This window comes from Gorilla gorilla, chromosome 8 (genome assembly GCF_029281585.2).
Source record: "Gorilla gorilla gorilla isolate KB3781 chromosome 8, NHGRI_mGorGor1-v2.1_pri, whole genome shotgun sequence".
NCBI lineage: Eukaryota > Metazoa > Chordata > Mammalia > Primates > Hominidae > Gorilla > Gorilla gorilla.
This window is the reverse complement of record NC_073232.2, coordinates 69,570,002-69,589,242: the sequence shown is the minus strand read 5'-3', so window position 1 is coordinate 69,589,242 and position 19,241 is coordinate 69,570,002. Positions and strand designations below refer to the sequence as shown.

The following is a 19,241-nucleotide window of genomic DNA, read 5'->3' as shown; positions in this document are numbered from 1 at the left end:
GGAGGAAGCTGGAGGAGAGGGGCTGACGCCAGGAACGCTGCAGAGGCGGGTTGGCCGGGTGGCGCTGCGGCCCAAGGCCGGAGGCAGCGGCGCGGGATCGGCCACAGCACCGGCCGCCAGTTCGGCGGGTCTGGAGAGAGGGGACCTCAAGCAGCCAGTGGAGCAACCAGCCTGGGAGCCTTCGAGGTAGGCGCTGTGGGCGAAGGAAAAGGCCTGGCCTGCTGCCTCTTCTCTTGCAGCAAAATCCGCTGCTGTGAAGGAGCTGGTAGGCGGCCGCTCTATAGATAGAGAATCCCTGATCTGCCTGGGCATCATCTTGCTCTTTATGACCTGCTTGGCTGCCACTGTGTAGGGCCTGCTTAAAGTCCTTTGCACTCTCAGCATTGCCCTCAAGTTCAAGGACAAGCTTCTCATTATGGCAGGCATAAAACTCTTTATAATTCGTCCTCCACTCTCCCAGCTCAGGGCTCCAGCTGTTGTCTCACACTTCCTTGAAGTTCCCTCTGCTGAGTCACCCTTGTGCCTGACCAACTTACTTACTAAAATAAAAATCCCAATGTCTTTCCAGTCATGTGTGCCCAAGGGCGAGTTATTTAACTTTTCTGAGCTTTCCTCAGTAAAACGAAGCTACATATCTTGCAAGGATGTGATATTAAAGTTATGATATTGTAAAACAGCTGCCACGGTGCTTGGCCTAGGATGAGCCTTCAACCTAGAACATACCACTGTCCCCAAGCACCTTGCTCACACACCCAATCCCAGACTTTTCTTTTGTAGTCACCTTAGTTATCACCTCATTAAATAACCTGATTATCCCAAGTACAGCTTAAGTGACTTAAGTTATTTTCGATGGCTAGCGGAAGGGTCTCCGCTACATTGGAGAGCTGGGGTGGTCTGGAGTTCCACGGTGTGGTGGGCCAGAGGCCACCTCTCCTGCGGCCTCTTAGTGTCTCGCGGCGGGGTTCGGCCCGAGCTAGATAGACACAGCCCTTGGCGGATTTAAACAACCTAAACATGAAACAATACAGCTGCCTCAAATCTTTGGGAATTTCAGAATGACTGACACTGCCAAAGCTGTTCCAAATTTTGAAGAGATGTTTGCTAGTAGATTCACAGAAGATGACAAGGAGTATCAGGAATACTTGAAACGCCCTCCTGAGTCCTCTCCAATTGTTGAGGAATGGAATAGCAGAGCTGGTGGGAACCAAAGAAACAGAGACAATCGGTTGCAAGATAGCAGACAGTTCAGAGGCAGGGACGGCAGATGGGGGTGGCCAAGTGACAGTCGATCCAATCAGTGGCGTGGACAATCCTGCAGTAACAATTACCCGCAACACAGACAAGAACCTTACTATCCCGACCAATATGGACATTACGGTTACAACCAGCCGCCCCCTTACGATAGAAATGTTGGCAGCTTTTAGTAAAAGCATTTACTCTGTTACCACGACAAAAGTTTGGGTGTCTTCTGTCGGTCATAGTTGGGTTTTTTTGTTGTCGTTTGTTTGTTTGTTTTTGAGACGGAGTCTCTCTCTGTCGCCCAGGCTGGAGTGCAGTGGCGCGATCTCGGCTCACTGCAAGCTCTGCCTCCCGGGTTCATGCCATTCTCCTGCCTCAGCCTCCCGAGTAGCTGTGACTACAGGAGCCCGCCACCACGCCTGGCTAATTTTTTGTATTTTTAATAGAGACAGGGTTTCACCGTGTTAGCCAGGATGGTCTCGATCTCCTGACCTCGTGATCCGCCCGCCTCAGCCTCCCAAAGTGCTGGGATTACAGGCGTGAGCCACTGCGCCCCGCTCAGTCATAGTTTTACATCTGATTTTACAGAATGGATTATTGATTTTTTGGAAGTTGAGACTTTAAAAAAAATACATCTTACTTGCGAGATGCGATGGTTGCTGGGAATACCTGAAATTGTGGATTATATTGCTTGACTTCTACCTCAGAGTCTTCGTTTCATGACTTAATAGTGCTTTGAGTTTGGTATATTTTTCTTATCTGACCTCCAGGAATTCTTCGTTTTACACAGATATAAAAATTTTAAAATAGAAAATGCTTGCTTTTACTTTGTAAGGTAAGAGAGTATCCATATGCTTAGATGTGCTCGTTTCTAAAATTCTAGAGGTTAATACAATCAGCTCATGAATGCACAGCTATGCTTCTTGTGATAGATTGTACGTAACATCAGCAGTTGAAAGGTAAAACAATTGCTTTTGTTACGTGACTATGGTACTTTGTGATTCCTTACTCTATAATGAGTCGCTCCACATTTATTTGGGTCTCTTTTTAGAGGGAAATCAGTAATAAAGCTGTAAAATAAAGAAGGAAAAAAGTTGTTTTTGATGTATTTATCCTAAGGTATTACATTGTATTGTAATCATTTAAATATCAGTCTCTCCTTTAATAATAGCTAACATTTATCAAGTGTTCAGTATTTACCACTTTATACATTGTTCATTTAATTCACACAATGACTATGAGGGAGGGAATATTATTTCCAAATTGTAGTTGAGGAAACTGAGGTACAGAAAGGAGAAGTAACTTACTTATGATTAGGTAACCAGGAAAGAGGCAGACCCGAGAACACACACTGTGAGCCAATATGTTACAGTAACCTATAACAGTGTTAACACTAAGGCTGGGCTGGTGTGGTGGCTCACACCTGTAATCCCAGCACTGTGGGAGGCCAAGGCGGTTCGAGACCAGCCTGGGAAACATGGTGAAACCCCATATCTACAAAAAAAAAAATTAGCTGGACATGGCGGCATAGATCTGTAGTTCGAGCTACTCAGGAGAATGAGGTGGAATGATCGCTTGAGCCCCTGAGACCAAGGTTGCAGTCAGCCGAGATTGCACCACTCCACTCCAGCCGGGAAGAAGACTAAGACTGCTGTCTGCAAAAACAGTCTTAGAGTCTTAAGGGGACTTCATTTTTAAGTCACCATCTACCAACCTCTTCCACTTCCCCCACATTCATTAAAACACACACGCGCGCGCACGCGCAGGCACACACACACATACACACTTTAGAACTTGGAACTTGGTAAAATTGAGGCGAGCCAATTACCAAACTTGCATTTTATCTAACACCATCATGGGTAACTTCAGTGGCCACGTACTTAACACCCTTAATCTACGTCCCACACCCTGGAATTTATCACTGAAACATTGTGACTCCAAAATCTGAACTTCTCCTGAATAGAGTAGCCTATTTATTTATTTATTTGTTTGTTTGGAGACAGAGTCTTACTCTGACGCCCAGGCTGGAGTGCAGTGGCACGATCTTGGCTCACTGCAACCTCCACCTCCTGGGTTCAAGTGACTCTCGTGCCTCAGCTTCCCAAGTAGCTAGGATTACAGGCATGTGCCACCATGCCCAGCTAATTTTTGTATTTTTAGTGGAGACAAGGTTTTGCCATATTGGCCAGGCTGGTCTTAAACTCTTGACTTCAGGTGATCCACCTGCCTCACCCTCCCAAAGTTCTCCGATTACAGGCGTGAGCCACAATGCCTGGCCACAAACTGTTTTTCAAAACAGTACAGTATAGTGAGTAAAAGCACTAGCTTATGCAACAGGTTGGTTTTGTGTGCTGCAGCTAACCTCAAAGTTGTAAGGATTAAATTAGATAATAAAGTGCTTTTAGTAACATGCCTGGCACAGTTCATTGATTCAAACATTGAACAAAATTTTTTTTTAGTTATACATACTACTGTGTACCTTTGGAAAAATTAGAACTTAACAGATGAGGCTAAGTTTGAGACTTCCAGTACTTTCCTTCTCTGCATACTCTTCAGAGGTAACTGGGATCATGCTCTGGGAGCATGTCTTTCCACGTCTTTTTCTTTGCTTTTATAAATATATCTGTTTCCATAGAAATGCTTGTATGTAGAGGGGGCGCGGTATCGTGCTGGATTTGTTATTGGCACTTTTTTGCTTGACCTACCTTGGATGGCTCTCTAATTGTTACAGCTTTTACCTTTTAACTATTACTCAGTATTCTTACTAAGGTAAGACTATACTGATTTTGTTTATATTTCTCTAGTAATAGGCCAGGCGTGGTGGCTCATGCCTATAATCCCAGCACTTTGGGAAGCCAAGGCAGGTTGATCACCTGAGGTAAAGAGTTTGAGACCAGCCTGGCCAACATGGTGAAATCCAATCTCTACCAAATATAAAAATTAGCCAGGCATGATGGCAGGTGCCTGTAATCCCAGCTACTCGGGAGGCTGAGGCAGGAGAATTGCTAGAACCCAGAAGGCGGAGGTTACAGTGAGGCGAGACCACCCCATTGCACTGCAGCCTGGGCAACAAGAACAAAATTCCTCAAAAAATAAAAATGTAAATAAATAAATAAAAATATTTCTTTAGTAACAGACAATTTTGATATTTTAATATTTTGCTTTTTATATTCTTGTGGTTACATTCTTATTAAAGAATGCATTTTTATTTAGATTTGAAGTAAATCTTGTGTATTATTTGTTCCAGCACATCTTTTGCTTTATAACTTACTGCATCGTGATTATGATTATTATTTTAAACAGCTGTTACGATTTTGAAGGAGGAGCCTAAAGGCTAAGTGGCAGTATCTCTTCTTTAGCTTAATAACTAGTAGTTCTAATTTGCTATTTTATACTCTTAGCACATCACACAAGTGAGTGATGAGGAAGAGGATGATGATGGCTGTGACCTTTTTGCTGACTCTGAGAAGGAGGAGAAAGATATTGAGGACATTGAAGAAAATACTAGACCTGTAAGGAAGGCTGGTTGCTATCACTTGGCAGGGTTTTAGAACCAATGACTTTTTTTATTTTTTATTGTGACTTACTTTGTACATCTCTCATTTTTGCATATTTGTCATTTCATTTACACTTTGGAAAATAATGGCAAGCATCTCAAATTGCCTCACAAGTACCACTTTCTTGTCCAGATGTTATGATTTTATGAGTCAGATCATTCAGAATATGTCTGGTTCCAGAGTTTGAAGACCGTAGTGCTCCTGTCTCTCTGCCCATGACCTTTTTCTTATTTTCTTATTTAGATTTTTAAGTATTAAAGTCAAGTATTAAAAAAAATAAGGAAATAAAGGGCATCTCCCTTTGAAGGAACATTTTGAGTCCTATTCCTTGGGTGAGCTGTATAGGGTACATATGTTTAAGTTCATTTAATTAAACTCTGTTTTCTCCTCAGTTCAATTTCTTTGCTCTTGTATACATAATGTTGTTAGATGTCCAAAGTGAAGTGTACTAGTTTGTTACAAAAAAGAGATTCTTTTGATTTCTCCTGCTTTAGAAAAGCAGACCTACTTCGTTTGCAGTGAGCTGGTTGCCCGCATCAAGGGGGATGCCGTGGGCCGAGCGGACGAGGAGCCGACAAGTGAGCCCCAGCCGCGTTGACGGGGAGTAGGGGAGGGGTAGTGCAGAGCCCTCTGCTGGCTTCACCAAAGGTGGATTTCCCTTTTTATTAGTAATTACTACAGCAGAAGAGGCTTAAATTGTAGCGCTTATTCCTTTTTTGGTTAATGGGCTCCTTTAGATAACTGAACACTGTGGAATCACAAGAAAAACGTACATGTACACATGTAGATAACCCTTTACATATAATTTCAGGAGATTAATGGAAACTCCAGAGAACCATGGGCAACAGCTTAAGAATTCCTGGCTGAATATTTACTCCTATATTTTGAACAAATAAGAATGTGCTATATAGCATATTCTAGTTATAAGAGAGTAGAAAGATAACATAATAATTCTTTCAACAAATACAATCCTGTTATGCACATGAGCCTGGGATGAAAGCAGAAGCCTTCTGCCTTACAAAGAGACTCTTAAGTGCCCACTGTGGGCAGGGCAGGGGGTTCAGTGCAGCTGAGATGGAAGGCAGACGTCTTGCTCTTACCTGTGAGTTATGAGGATGACAGACGTGGAAAGAACCAGGATGTGTATACTGAGGGAGGACTTAGTACTACTAAAACTGTGAACTGTTCTTCAAGCCTTACCCTCAGGAGAAGGAAAACTTCGGAAGACACTCAAGAGAAGAAGGAAAGGAGAACTCCTTCAGACGGTGGGCCTTTTCCCTCAATTCTGTTATTTTAGGAGCCTTTGACTCGGGAATGTTGCTTACATAATTCATGAAGTTCTGCTTTACATGCTGTTTTCCTTCTGACAAATGGGTCTGTCTCCATTTACTTTTCTAAAGCCTCTGGGCTGGGCGCGGTGGCTCACACCTGTAATCCCAGCGCTTTCGGAGGCCGAGGCGGGCAGATCATAAGGTCAGGAGTTTAAGACCAGCCTGGCCAACATAGTGAAACCCCATTTCTACTAAGATACAAAAAATTAGCTTGGCATGGTGGCGGGTGCCTGTAGTACCAGCTACTTGGGAGGCTGAGGCAGGAGAATCGCTTGAACCCGGAAGGCAGAGGTTGCAGTGAGCCTTGATCGTGCCACTGCATTCCAGCACGGGTGACAGTGCAAGACTCCGTCTCAAAAACAAACAAAAGCCTTGGAAGGCATGTTTTGGGGTGCTGGGAGGATATGTGGGTTTGGAGTAAAAATTCCTATAGAGATTTGATTTATTAGATTTTACAGCAATCATTTCTTGTCTTTCTAGAATTCTTTAGAAATATAGAAACTTAGGAATCTCTAGCATTTGTTTTCAATAAAGGATACACCAGGCCTTTTCCTATTAAACAGCCATGTCCATTACATTCCACTTGTCCCTGTGTCAGTCTGCAGATCCCTTTGTTTATTCTGCCCTTCCTTCCCCCAGATTCATGGGGGAATGGGTCTTGAATGTGGCATCTGACCCGAATGCTTGCTTCAGAGTAAATCTAGATCCAGGGTGCTGGCCTAGAGAATGAATGCTGTCTGCCGCAGACATGGACAGACTTGAGAGTGGAGGCCCAGAGAGTCTTTTGAGGGTGTCAGTGGACTGTGCCAGGGGGTTAGTGTGAAATTCATCAGACTGCCTCACACTTTGATAAAGAGGGTCAGATAAACTCCATGCCAGTTTGGAGACATTGCAGATGCCAACCCAGGAATTTGAGTTCCGGACCCATCTTTAATACTCCCTACAAAACATTGCTTTCTGTTTGCTAGATGAAGAGGATAACTTATTCGCACCCCCGAAGCTGACCGATGAGGACTTCTCACCATTTGGCTCTGGAGGCAGCCTGTTCAGTGGGGGCAAGCGGCTCTTTGATGATGAGGACGAGGAGGTGAGTCCACGGCACTCAGCAACACTCCCTGCAGCTACCTGTGTCAGGGGTCCACAGGGAAGAAATAGGCTTTGCTTGTTTAGTGGGGGAAAAACAGTTTCTCAGTTGGAAGTTGCTTCTATTTTCATATTTTGGGACATTTGGAACTAAGAATCACAGAGTGAGAAATGCCGTATCCTTCTGTGCTTTGTTAGGTGAGGAGAAGATGTGCACGTGTTAATGTGAATAATTTACTAGGTTATTGTTTCTTGCCTTATCTGTTGTCTTCCACATTTGTTTTTAATTCCTGGACAGGCCTAAATTATTTTAGGATCTCATTTTGCCATAGTTATCAGTTTGCAACTGATTTTCTGGCAGAGTAGTAAATATGTAGCTTTAAATCTTGTAGGTTATTTTTCCTTAGAAATCCTCAAATGCAGCTATGCTTTCTCCTGGTTTTTTGAATTCTTTGTCATATACCTTATTTCAACCAGAGTGACCTCTTCATGGAAGCCCCGCAGGATCGGCAAGCTGGAGCCTCTGTTAAGGAGGAGGGTAAGCTGGGGCTGGGCAGCTGCGTCTCGGTGTGCAGAGTTCCAAAACTGTCTTTCTCACTAGGAGATGGAACCCTGAGGTTGTTCCCAAGCCTTGTTTCTGTGTTAAGCAGGAAGCTATTGTTTTTACTGTGGTCCAGTTGAAAGTAATTCATCTTCACTAATTCATGTCTTGGAAAAAACAGTACCACCTGTAAACCCATACCACAGTCTTGCCTCTTTGTTAGGAGAGAACTCATAAAAAGTCAGACAAGAAAAGTACCCTAGAGCAATGTTGAGGATGATTTTCATTGAATGAAGTTTAATTTAAAGAAACATTTTTAACATTTTGTATATAAGTTGGAGACCAGTAATTCCCCAACCCAGTGTGCATTAAAATCATCTGTGCAGGTTTTGTTTTTGTTTTTGTTTTTGTATTTTTAGTCGAGACGGGGTTTCACCATGTTGGACGGTTGGACAGGCTGGTCTTAAACTCCTATCCTCAAGTGATCACCCGCCTAGGCCTGGCAAAATGCTAGGAATACAGGCATGAGCCACTGCACCTGTCCCATTGGTGCAGTTTTTAAAAAACACAAATATAAATATGTTTTTTAACCTACAAATGTTACTCCATAGGTTTGTGGTAGTTCTTGGGACTTGGGAATTAGTGATTCTAAGTGCCGAGTCTCCCGGGCACAGGCATCAGAGCTGGGCCTTGGAGGCCGCTCCTTGTGCGTGCTGTGCGGGCTGCTAGCCTGGCTCTCCTCTGCTTTCCGCTGTCCACGTTTTGGCATCAGTGACTTGCTTGGTTTCCCCCTTTGCTCTTATGTCTTTATTTTTTTACTGATGACTCACATGTTTTTGCGGTTCTTTTTCACTCGTTCATTCTCATCCAACTGGAATGGGTAGAGGTGGAACTGTTTGGGGGAGCCCCGGTCATGCTGTCCCTGCCTCTGCCAGCTATGCTCACCTCCTCCCTTGGTGTCCCCCAGCTGACCCACTGCTGTGGCTTGATGACAGTCAGCATGCTCTTCCATTGGAGTCACAGCTCAGATTGTATCAATCCCCCCAAAAAAGTCCTGACGTCAGTAGAGAAGAAAATACTAAAGCATTTTAAAATGGCTTGTTCAGGAAAAAGTAGTTTCAAAAGGTCTGGTACTAGCTGTGTGTTACATTGCACATATTTCAGGAAGAAAATAGCAAGGAAAGTTATTTCCCTTGTAAAAATGGTTGCCCCTTGCTTTCTCATTCTAGAGTCTTCATCATCCAAACCTGGAAAGAAAATCCTAGCAGGAGCTGTTTCTGTATTTTTAGGTAACATAACTTAGGTTTGTTTTCTAAAAACTACACAAATACTGTTTTTTCCATTTCAAAATTATCATCTTCTAAAGCCTGACTGGAGATGAGGAAGTACCTGGGAGCTTCAAAGGGCTTTGAGCAGCTTATAGAAAGAGCTCATTTAATGATATTAGCTCTTATTCTCCTAGAGCTCAGTGGCCTTGGACTTTTCTGTGTTTGAGCGACCTGGTGATTCTTCATTGTGAGATGTTCTGTAGCAGTAATGGATGGAGGCTATTGGGCCCTGTTAATGCATTTTGTGGATTAACTGAAATGAAAAGTTTTTGGTGGGTGATAATTTTTTTCTGTAAATTCAACCGGCCCATACTGGCTCACAGCTGTGTCTGTCTTGTCCCTTCACTCACAGGAGACACGGATGTGCTGCCTCCGTTCCATCACTGAAGGAGCCACAGAAGCCTGAGCAGCCCACTCCAAGGAAAAGCCCCTATGTTCCCCCTCCCACTGGCCTGTTTGATGATGATGATGGTGATGATGATGACGACTTTTTCTCGGCACCCCACAGCAAGCCTTCCAAAACAGGTATGTGTTCCTGCCTCTGTGTCTAGGACTTCAGCCAGAAAAAGAATGTTGCCTAAATGGAAGATAAGCTCACCTAGTTCTGTATCTCTTATAGTACCAGAATCCCTTCTCCAGCATTCCTGTCATTGAGCTGTTGTGTCTGTACTTACATAGGTGTGGTGCCTGGGAGGTCTGTTTTATGACCCAATCTTTTCTGCTCTGTCAGCTAATTACTATGATTATTTTCCTTATAGAGAGCTGAAGTGTTTATCCCTATAATTTTTGCTTAATTCGCAGTTCTGACCTTTGGAATTATAAAGTTTTAATCATACTTTCTTCCAGCTGACCTTAGTCAATTACATGAGCAGCATTTTGTGTGCTGGCCGTTTAGTTCCCAGCTTCTCTTCTCTCTGCCAAAAAGCTCAGGTGGCCTTGGTGTTTCTTCACATGATGGGGTTTTCATCCACTTGGCCACTCCTTTCTTTTTGGCATTCTCCTTTCTTTTTCCTCTTAAATGTAAGTCCTGTGTTCCTGAAGTCATTCCTGTAAATCATTTGTTTTTAAATGCACAGATGAATCTCCCAGAGGCTTTTGTCAAAATGAAGATTCCAATTCAGTAGGTCCAGGGTGGGGCCTGAGAATTTACATTTCCAGCAAGCTTCATGGTCTGTAGATCACACTTGGAATAGCAAAACTTAGATCCATTGACTGCTCTTCCAGAAAAGAAAGGTAGATCCCTAGATCCCTAAGGTGCACATGATTTTCAGCAACTTGAAAAAATAAAAAAGGATGATATAGGAATAGATGGAATCAGAATGCATTTAGATGCAGACTGTCTGGACTTACTGTCCTTTTCCAGTGTTAGGTGTAGAAAGTAAGGATGGAAGCCAAAGCACGAGGGAAAACGATAGCCTAGTTAATCTAGAAAGAGTGCAAATGGATGCAGAATGCATGCAGGTCTTGGTGAAGATGACAGTGAATGAAGGTAGTAGTGCTTTTTATAGCTCCACAGGGCTCTCACTTAGTGGATATCTTTGAGAACTGATTTAGAATCACTAGTAAATTGATGCTGCTTTCTTTGACAACTCCTAGTCTCTTCAGACATTCATGAGTCAGTGACCTCATTTCAGCAACACATGCCCTATTCGGTACAGCAGTGCTTACTGTGGTGAAAATATTCATCAGTAGAGTAAGCTATGGCCCTTCTATTCAGTGGAATATTGTGCGACTGTTAAAACGAATGGGGTCTACGCTTGTTGACTTGGGAAGGTTTTATAGGTACATTAAGTGGAAAATACAAATGGTAAGACACATTGTTCAAATTACCTTCTTATTTATAGCCTTATTTGTAAATAACTAGTGTTAATTCATTAGTACATCCTTTGGGGGAATTGGAAGCATGTATGCTGAACTGTTTCCAATGTCCATGTTGTTCGAGTAGGCAGGTGGAATTATGAGGGAATTTCATTATTTGCTTTTATCTGCTTTTGTACAGTTTGATTTTTTTTTTTTTTTTTTTTTTTTGAGATGGAGTCTTGCTCTGTCACCCAGGGTGGAGTGCAGTGGTGGATCTCGGCTCACTGCAACCTCCGTCTCCTGGGTTCAACCAATTCTTCTACCTCAGCCTCCCGAGTAGCTGGGATTACAGGCGCCTGCCACCACACCCAGCTAATTTTTGCATTTTTAGTAGAGCTGGGGTTTCACCACGTTGGCCAGTGTGGTCTCAAACTCCTGACCTCACGTGATCCACCCACCTTGGTTTCCCAAAGTGCTGGGATTACAGGTGTGAGCCACTGTGCCCAGCCCAGTTTGATTTTTTTAAAGCAGGAGCCCAGCCTTCATTTCTCAGATTCCTTAGATGATTGACTTGGTGTTCCTCTTAAGTGATCTTTCTTCCTCTAGATCTCTCTTCACCTTTTAAGTTAGTCCAAGCTTCTCTAACCACAGCAGGAGACTGCTGCTTGGATAAGCATGTCAGCTGCATGGTTAAACTATTTGTTCTGTCTTTCAACTGAGCTGTCAATACACTCTTTGAAAAATTCGAAGGGAAGAGTATAGTTCCACTTACTATTTCTTTATAAGTAACCAAGAAACAATGTAACTTTCATATTAATCCTCGGGAGGGAAGAATTTTTTATTCTATGAATTTTGTGGTAGGATTTTTTGTGGTAGGATTTCTGGCCTTATTGTAATTTTATGCCTTGGTATTTAAAGGCAAAGTCCAATCCACTGCTGATATATTTGGTGATGAAGAAGGAGATCTGTTCAAAGAAAAAGCCGTAGCATTGCCAGAAGCCACTGTGAGTCAGACAGATGAAAATAAAGCAAGAGCAGAAAAAAAAGGTGAGCAGGAGGGAAGACTTAATGCAGGAGCATTGATCTGCAGCATTTTAATAATTTATCCGGAACCCAGAGGGAAGTACTGTTCCCTTTCACGTTCATATTGAAGAACTTCAAACAGAAAGTGGAAAGAACATTGCAGTGAACACCCAAATAACTGCCACCCAGATTGATCAGTTCTTAGGGTTTTGGCAAACACTTTATGGATGTAAACCTTGTTACATATCTATTTTTTTCCTGAACTATTTGCATGTAAGTTGTTTGAACTGTTTGCTGCATGGAACTGTTCCCATGTAGTCATTGTGACATTCTACCCCTAAATATTTCATTAAGCTTCTCTTGAAATGACTTCCATATAAGCACAATACCATTATCAACAGCTGTGAGACTAACAGTAATTCTATAGTAGAATCTAGTATCTAGTCTGTATTAGAATTGCTCCAGTTGCCCCAGAATGTCTTTGTAAAATCACCCCAACAAATAGAATACAGATTTAAAATTATCTCACATATAGTTTATATTGTAATTTCCTCTCTTGTCCCCAAAATGCTGTTTATAGCAGCGGTCCCCAACCTTTTTGGCATTGGGGACATTAGGAGAGTGCAACTTGCAACCTAGATCCCTCGCATGTACAGTTCACAATAGGGTTTGCCCTCCTATGAGAATCTGATGCTGCCACTGATCTGACAGGAGGAGGAGCTCAGGCAGTAATGCTTGCTGCTCACCTCACCTCCTGCTGTGCAGCCTGGCTCCTAACAGGCCATGGACTGGTCTGCAGCCCAGGGTTGGGGACCCCTGCTTTATAGTATTTTTGTGTATTTTGATTTTTTTTGTTTTGTTTTAAGAAACCCAGGATTCAGGCAGTGTGTCTGCATTGCGTTTGGTTGTCATGTCTCTTTGGTCTCCTTAATCTACTGCAACACCTCCCACATCTTTTTTTTTTTTTTTTTAACGTCCAGCCACTTGTCTTGTAGAATGTGTCGCGTGAATTTGCTTGATTATTTTTCTATGAGTTGATTCAGGGTGAGCAGTTTTGGCAAGAATACAAGCAGGCAGGGTTGTGCACTTCCAGTTGGATCACCTCCCAAGATACATGAGGTCCACTGTCTGCCTCATTCAGACATGTTTGTCACTTGGTTGTTAGGGTGCCCACCACACTGCTTCATTGGAAAGGTACCCTGTTCTCTTTTGCCATTGCTAAGTTGATCTCTAAAGTGATAGCTGAACACAGTGTGAATACCTGTTCTCTCCCAGCCTTTTACTCAGTGTTTTGAAAATCCACTGATGATCTTTTCCTGAATCAGTTAACCTGTTAGTGGTCATAAACCACCGCTTTTTTAATTCTATATTTCTTATTAGTTGGTATCTTCTGAATAAAGAGTTTCCTCTTCCTCTGCTTCCCTAATTTTTAGTGTTGCTTTGGGATCATGAATTCATTCTTCAGTGTAGATGATAATCCGTTACCATCATTCCTCTTCCTCCTTTTTTTCTGAGACAGGGTCTTGCTCTATTGCCCAGGCTGGAGTATAGTGGTGCAATCACAGCTCACTGCAGCCTCAACCCCCTGGGCTCAAGCGATTCTCCAGCCTCAGCCTACCAAGTAGCTGGGACTATATGTGCGCGCCACCATGCCTGGCTAATTTTTGAATTGTTTTGTAGAGACTGGGTTTGACCATGTTTGCCAGACCATCATAGTTTTTGATGCTCAGATTGACCTGCATTTGGCCAGTGTGTGTGTCCCCAGCAGTTTTTAAGCCCTTTTGATGCTTGACCTTTCACTGCTGTCCTGTACAGCTGGTCCCTCCTCTTTCTACAGTTTGTCTCATCGTGTCATGTCCTGGCGTGAAACCCTGACTTTCTCCTGCCGACCCCCTAAGGCCCAGCATTCAGAACCTGGTAGGCCTGTCAGGCAGCCTGTCTTTCCATGCTGTCTCTCATTGCATATGTCCCGTCTGTGCACCCATTGACCCAGGCAGTGTGTCCTGCTCCCTGATACACCAGATGTGTCCTCTGTTTGTCTTGCTGTTCTCCTAACAGCCCCCTCGGCTTGCTGCCTATCACAGCAGAGACTCCGTGCGTTTTCTAAATGGTTGATTGAGTAAACCCTCTTTTCTGGGTATCTTATTTGTTAATGCTTAATTTTTCTTTTTCTTTTCTTTTCCCCCAACAAAGGTTACCTTACCTTCCAGCAAAAATCTCAAGCCCTCATCAGAAACAAACACTCAAAAAGGCTTATTTTAGGATCAGGAGGACTCTGAGGTATGGTATTCTTTTCCTTAGTTGTGGGTATTAGTCTATGGATATGACATAGAAACTATTTCTGAATCAGGTTTTTCTCAGCAGAGTTATAAGACTTTTTGTTAAGTGCTCCAGTTATTTAAAAATTATCTCTAGAGGCCAGGAGGGGTGGTTCACGCCTGTAATCCCAGCACTTTGGGAGGCCAAGGCAGGCGGACACCTGAGGTCAGGAGTTCAAGACCAGGCTGGCCAACATGATGAAACCCTGTCTCTATTAAAAAGACAAAAATTAGCCGGGCATGGTGGTGCGAGCCTGTAATCCCAGTTACTCAGGAGGCTGAGATAGGAGATTCACTTGAACCCAGGAGGCAGAAGTTGCAATGAACCGAGATCACACCATTGCACTCCAGCCTGGGCGACAGAGTGAGACTTCGTCTCAAAATAAATAAATGAATAAAAAATAATCTCTTGAGAGCACAGGGGCTTTAGAAAGCAATATGTTTATAATACTTTTCACTTTTGGGTTGGACTGTATTTACGTTTCCTGGGATGAAAATACTCTCTTTTTAGGATGCTCAGATTTTAAACTGTTCATGGGCTCATGATGTGATGAGGAGCTTGCACCAGAGTGGAGGTCACCATGCTACTTCCTTTATTCACATTCTCACTAACTAGACCATGGCTTAATGCTGTAGCAGATGGGTTCTGGCATAGCCATCTGTCTTGTCGAGACTGAGACCACTAACAGCCTGTGGGACCCTGGTTCACAGGTTGCTTTGGTCCCTCCAGGCACCTTAGAACCACCTCTCAGAATTTCACTACTTTTCCTGAGTCTCTCAGGCCTAGGTCGTCTTAGATCTAATTTTAAGTTGGCCTTTTAGGAGATCAGAGACCTGTATGAGAAATGTAATGGGAAATAATAAGCTCCTTTTACAGAAAAATATGTGGACATAGCAGAAACTTACATGTATTTCAAGAAACTGTGGGCTCTAGGTTAGGCTGTCATGGTTGGGCTTTGCACTCACAGCAAGGATGAACATGGAACCCTTTGGAAGTATAGTGATTGCCCCTGACGTAAAGAATACCTTTGAGGCTATTATTTCATTGAAGGCGAGTGTACAAAACATGGCAATTAACCAAAGTCCAGTCAAGTCACAACCCTGACCCCTGAGAAACAGCATGATGGGGCCGCCACCGTCTTATGCTCATTGATCCCATGTGTCACCCACACCTGCACCTCAGGGTCTTTGCACCGGCCCCTGCCACTCTGAGGAATGCTGTTCCCAGAATCCAGCTTGCTTCCTCACTCTTCGATTTCTCTGTGAGGCCTCCCTGATGAAATACACACAACAGGAAGCCTGCTAGCACATACCACCCTGTGCTCCTGGTCCTCCTTCCTATTTCACTGTTTACCACAGCGCGTGTTGCCAGGAACAATGTATATTTACTTATTCATTGTCTCTACTTCCCACTAAAGTAAGTGCCACAAGGACAGGACTTTTTATTTCCTGTTTGTATCCTCAGCACCCTGTCCTTAATACCAGTCCTTGGCATGTGGTAAGCCATCCAGTAATTGTTGATTAGACAAGAAAACCAAATGTGAGCAATTTCAGTGACTTACGAGGTGTTCTGGTTATTTGTTGCTATGAAACAAGTAACTCCAAAACCTAGTAGTTTATAACACCAGTAGTTCTGTTATCTCATACTTCGAGAGGTTGACTGGGCTTAGCTAGGCCATTGTCACTGAGGGTCTCTTGTGTCTGAAGGTGGCTGGGCTGAGGGTCAGCTCACTCATATGTCTGGTACCTGGGCACTGGGACCCCTGGGACATCTCTCACTAGCCCTGTGTGGCTCCCAGCATGTAGTCAGGGAAGCCGGTCCTCTTACATGCTGGCTCAGGGCTGTAGGGGAGAGTCCTCAGAGAGAGCCCGGTGGAGGCCATGTTGCCTTCGGTGTTCCAGCCTTGGAAGTCAACGGTGGTCCTTTTGCTTCATTTGTTGGTCAAGATGGTCACAATGGCCCATCCAGGTTCATGGGGAGGGGCCATAGGCTCCCCTTCTTGATGGTGGGAGTGTAAATGAACTCTCAGACTTGTGTGAAAACCCTACCAAAGGCTTTGCCCCATGTGTGTCATCATAGAGTGAATGTTTTTATTGGATATTGTTCAGATTCTGAGGCAAGGAGAAGTAAAACTAAGGCAGTCTAAGTAAGAGTTAAAGCTTTGGATCCGAAGGAATACGTCCTGACTCCTTTCTCTATATCTCAAGTGTGAGGCTGAAGCTTGCCCTGTGAAGTCATTTTGGGGGAACATATTTGAGGTAATGGAAGTGTCTTTTCTTGCAGTACCAAGAAAGGTATTAGTTAAGGGTCCGAAACTGTGATGTTGACATTTGTTTTTGTTCTTTGCTTTGGTTTACTTTCACTTTCTTAGAGCAGCAGAACCCTTTCTCTTGCCATTGTGTAACATGCAGGAGGGGCACGGGATGCCTGGAATCCCCCACGTGGCCTCTTCTATCTAAATAAACCCATGGGACGCCAGGGAGCACAGGGGAAAAACACTGTGTGGAGGAGATCTCACTTAGTGAACTCATTAGGTCTATGTTTGAGGAGTAGACATCAACCCCATGATTTAAAAAAAAAAAAAAAACAAAACTGTCAGAAGAGGTCTTAGAAAATATGTTCTTGTCGTATTTAATTGTTCGGCTCTTGTGTATTAATGTTTCTCTTCCCAAGGGATTAGATGTCCCATTTTATGTTTCTACTTCATGTAGCTCAATTTGTAGGTCTTTCTTTGCAGGATAAGCTGATGTCTTATAACGTTTTGAAAATTTCTTTATTTTTATATTTTTTACATTTTTGAGACAAAATTTCACTCTTTTTGCCCAGGCTGCAGTGCAATGGTGGGATCTTGGCTCACTGCAACCTCCGCCTTCTGGGTTCAAGCAATTCTCCCGCCTCAGCCTCCTGAGTAGCTGGGATTACAGGCACCCACCTCCATGCCTGGCTAATTTTGTATTTTTAGTAGAGACAGGGTTTTGTCATGTTGCCCAGGCTGGTCTCGAACTCCTGACCTCAGGTGATCCACCTGCCCCAGCCTCCCAAAATGCTGGGATTATAGGTATGAGCCACAGCGCCAGGCTGAAAGTTTATTCAGAATCTAGCAGGTCTTATCCTGGTTTGCAACATCATATACCTGTAGTTAAACTAAGTAGACTACCAAACATTTACAAATGAAAATTTAATTTGTATTTATTTAAAAGAAATCAGTGGGCCGGGCGCGGTGGCTCACGTCTGTAATCCCAGCACTTTGGGAGGCAGAGGCGGGCGGATCACAAGGTCAGGAGATCGAGACCATCCTGGCTAACACGGGGAAACCCGTTCTCTACTAAAAATACAAAAAAATTAGCCGGGCGTGGTGGCGGGCGCCTGTAGTCCCAGCTACTCGGGAGGTTGAGGCAGGAGAATGGCATGAATCCGGGAGGCGGAGCTTGCAGTGAGCCAACATGGCGCCATTGCACTCCAGCCTGGGTGACAGAGCGAGACTCCATCTCAAAAAAAAAAAAGAAAGAAAAAAGAAAAAGAAATAAGTCATAATCTTAGGAAAGAAGGGTGTTATGAAATAAAATAGTTGTAGCTCCCTTAATTTGGGAATCTAGCTCCTACTTCTTTATTGACCCTGTCTAATCTCTGATTCTTTAGACAGTAATGGGAAGCCATGCTTATATATTTATTTTTTTAGCATGGTGTAGGAAATTGATTCAAAAACTTATTCCTGCCTTCTGTCATTCAGGTGGGAATACAGAAGCCCCTGGGCTCTGCGAGGCCACCAGATCCTGTAGCTCTCCTCCTCCTTAGTGCCACTGCACACACCCTGCACAGACCCTGAGGCCTATCCTTTTAAGGACTCTGTCTGAGCCACCTTCCCTCTCAGGAAAGAAGCCTAGACACATGGCAGCTGTCATGTCTGAGTCACTTGTGTTTTATACTGACCTGATATTTTAAAAACTGATATTCCTGTTAACCAGCAACTTTAATTTCAATCCAACAGGATTTGTTTTCTTCTCGAAGTGCGAGTAAGTTAAAAGGTGCGTCTCTGCTGCCTGGCAAGCTCCCCACGTCGGTTTCCCTGTTTCATGATGAAGATGAAGAGGTAAACGTTGTTATTGTAACACTAGATAATTTAGATTAGGAGAAAACGGTTGTTGATGTAACTTTCTACCCAGAGGCTCATATACTAGCAAAAGGTGGTAGGGAAGCAGTCAGGCTACCTGAAGTTTATATAACAAAAATATTTCTGTTTTTATTTCAGTGACTTCTTCCTTATATTTTCCTAGCTGTGCAATGGAGAAGACATTAGATTCTTGATGCAGTTCTTTTTTTTTTTTTTTCCGAGTTGGAGACTTTCTCTGTCACCCAGTCTGGAGTGCAGTGGTGCAATCTTGGCTCACTGCAACCGGGTTCAAGAGATTCTTCTACCTCAACCTCCCAAGTAGGTGAGACTACAGGTGTGCACCACCACTCCCGGCTAATTTTTGTATTGTTAGTAGAGACAGGGTTTCACCATGTTGGCCAGGCTAGTCTCAAATTCCTGATCTCAGGTGATCTGCCTGCCTCGGCCTCCCTAAGTGCTAGGATTACAGGTATGAGCCACCGTGCCCGGCCTCTTGACACAGTTCTTAGGGAGTGAAATCTACAGGTTTTATTTTTAGAAATCTTCCTTTGAGAAATACAATTGACCCTTTAACAGTGAGGAGGTTGTTTTGGCTTCCACATTGCAGTGAAAAATCCATATATAACTTCTTACTTCCCAAAAACGTATCTACTGATACCTTACTGTTAACCAGAAGCCTCATGGGTAACACAAACAGTTGATTAACCTATAAATAGTATAGTATCTATTTATATATTTTTGTATTCCTGACATATCTAGCATTTCCTTATTTTTTTTTTTGTATTTCTAGGCTAAGTGGTTTGTCTGCAAGATTTTTCAAATTGTTGCAAATGCCAAAAAAATTTTCAGCATATTACTGAGAAAACATTTGTGTAGAAGTCGACCTGTGCAGCTCAAACCTGTGTCATT

At 43.3% G+C, this 19,241-nt stretch overlaps 1 protein-coding gene across 2 annotated transcripts; it reads left to right on the top strand.

Annotated features, from left to right (window-relative positions):
- The first annotated feature begins 192 nt into the window (after positions 1-192).
- LOC101136772 (RNA guanine-N7 methyltransferase-activating subunit-like protein) lies at positions 193-18,252 on the top strand. 2 transcript variants are annotated; one of them, XM_063710124.1, is made up of 7 exons: positions 193-4,751; positions 5,291-6,061; positions 7,096-7,214; positions 7,688-7,748; positions 9,432-9,604; positions 14,096-14,182; positions 18,210-18,252. In XM_063710124.1, exon 1 carries the CDS (start codon positions 1,056-1,058, stop codon positions 1,422-1,424), a length of 369 nt encoding a protein of 122 aa, XP_063566194.1. In that variant the 5' UTR covers positions 193-1,055; the 3' UTR covers positions 1,425-4,751; positions 5,291-6,061; positions 7,096-7,214; positions 7,688-7,748; positions 9,432-9,604; positions 14,096-14,182; positions 18,210-18,252. The 2 variants fall into 2 exon arrangements, with proteins under 2 accessions (XP_063566194.1, XP_063566193.1); XM_063710123.1 differs by having other exon boundaries at positions 193-6,061.
- The last annotated feature ends 989 nt before the right edge of the window (positions 18,253-19,241 follow it).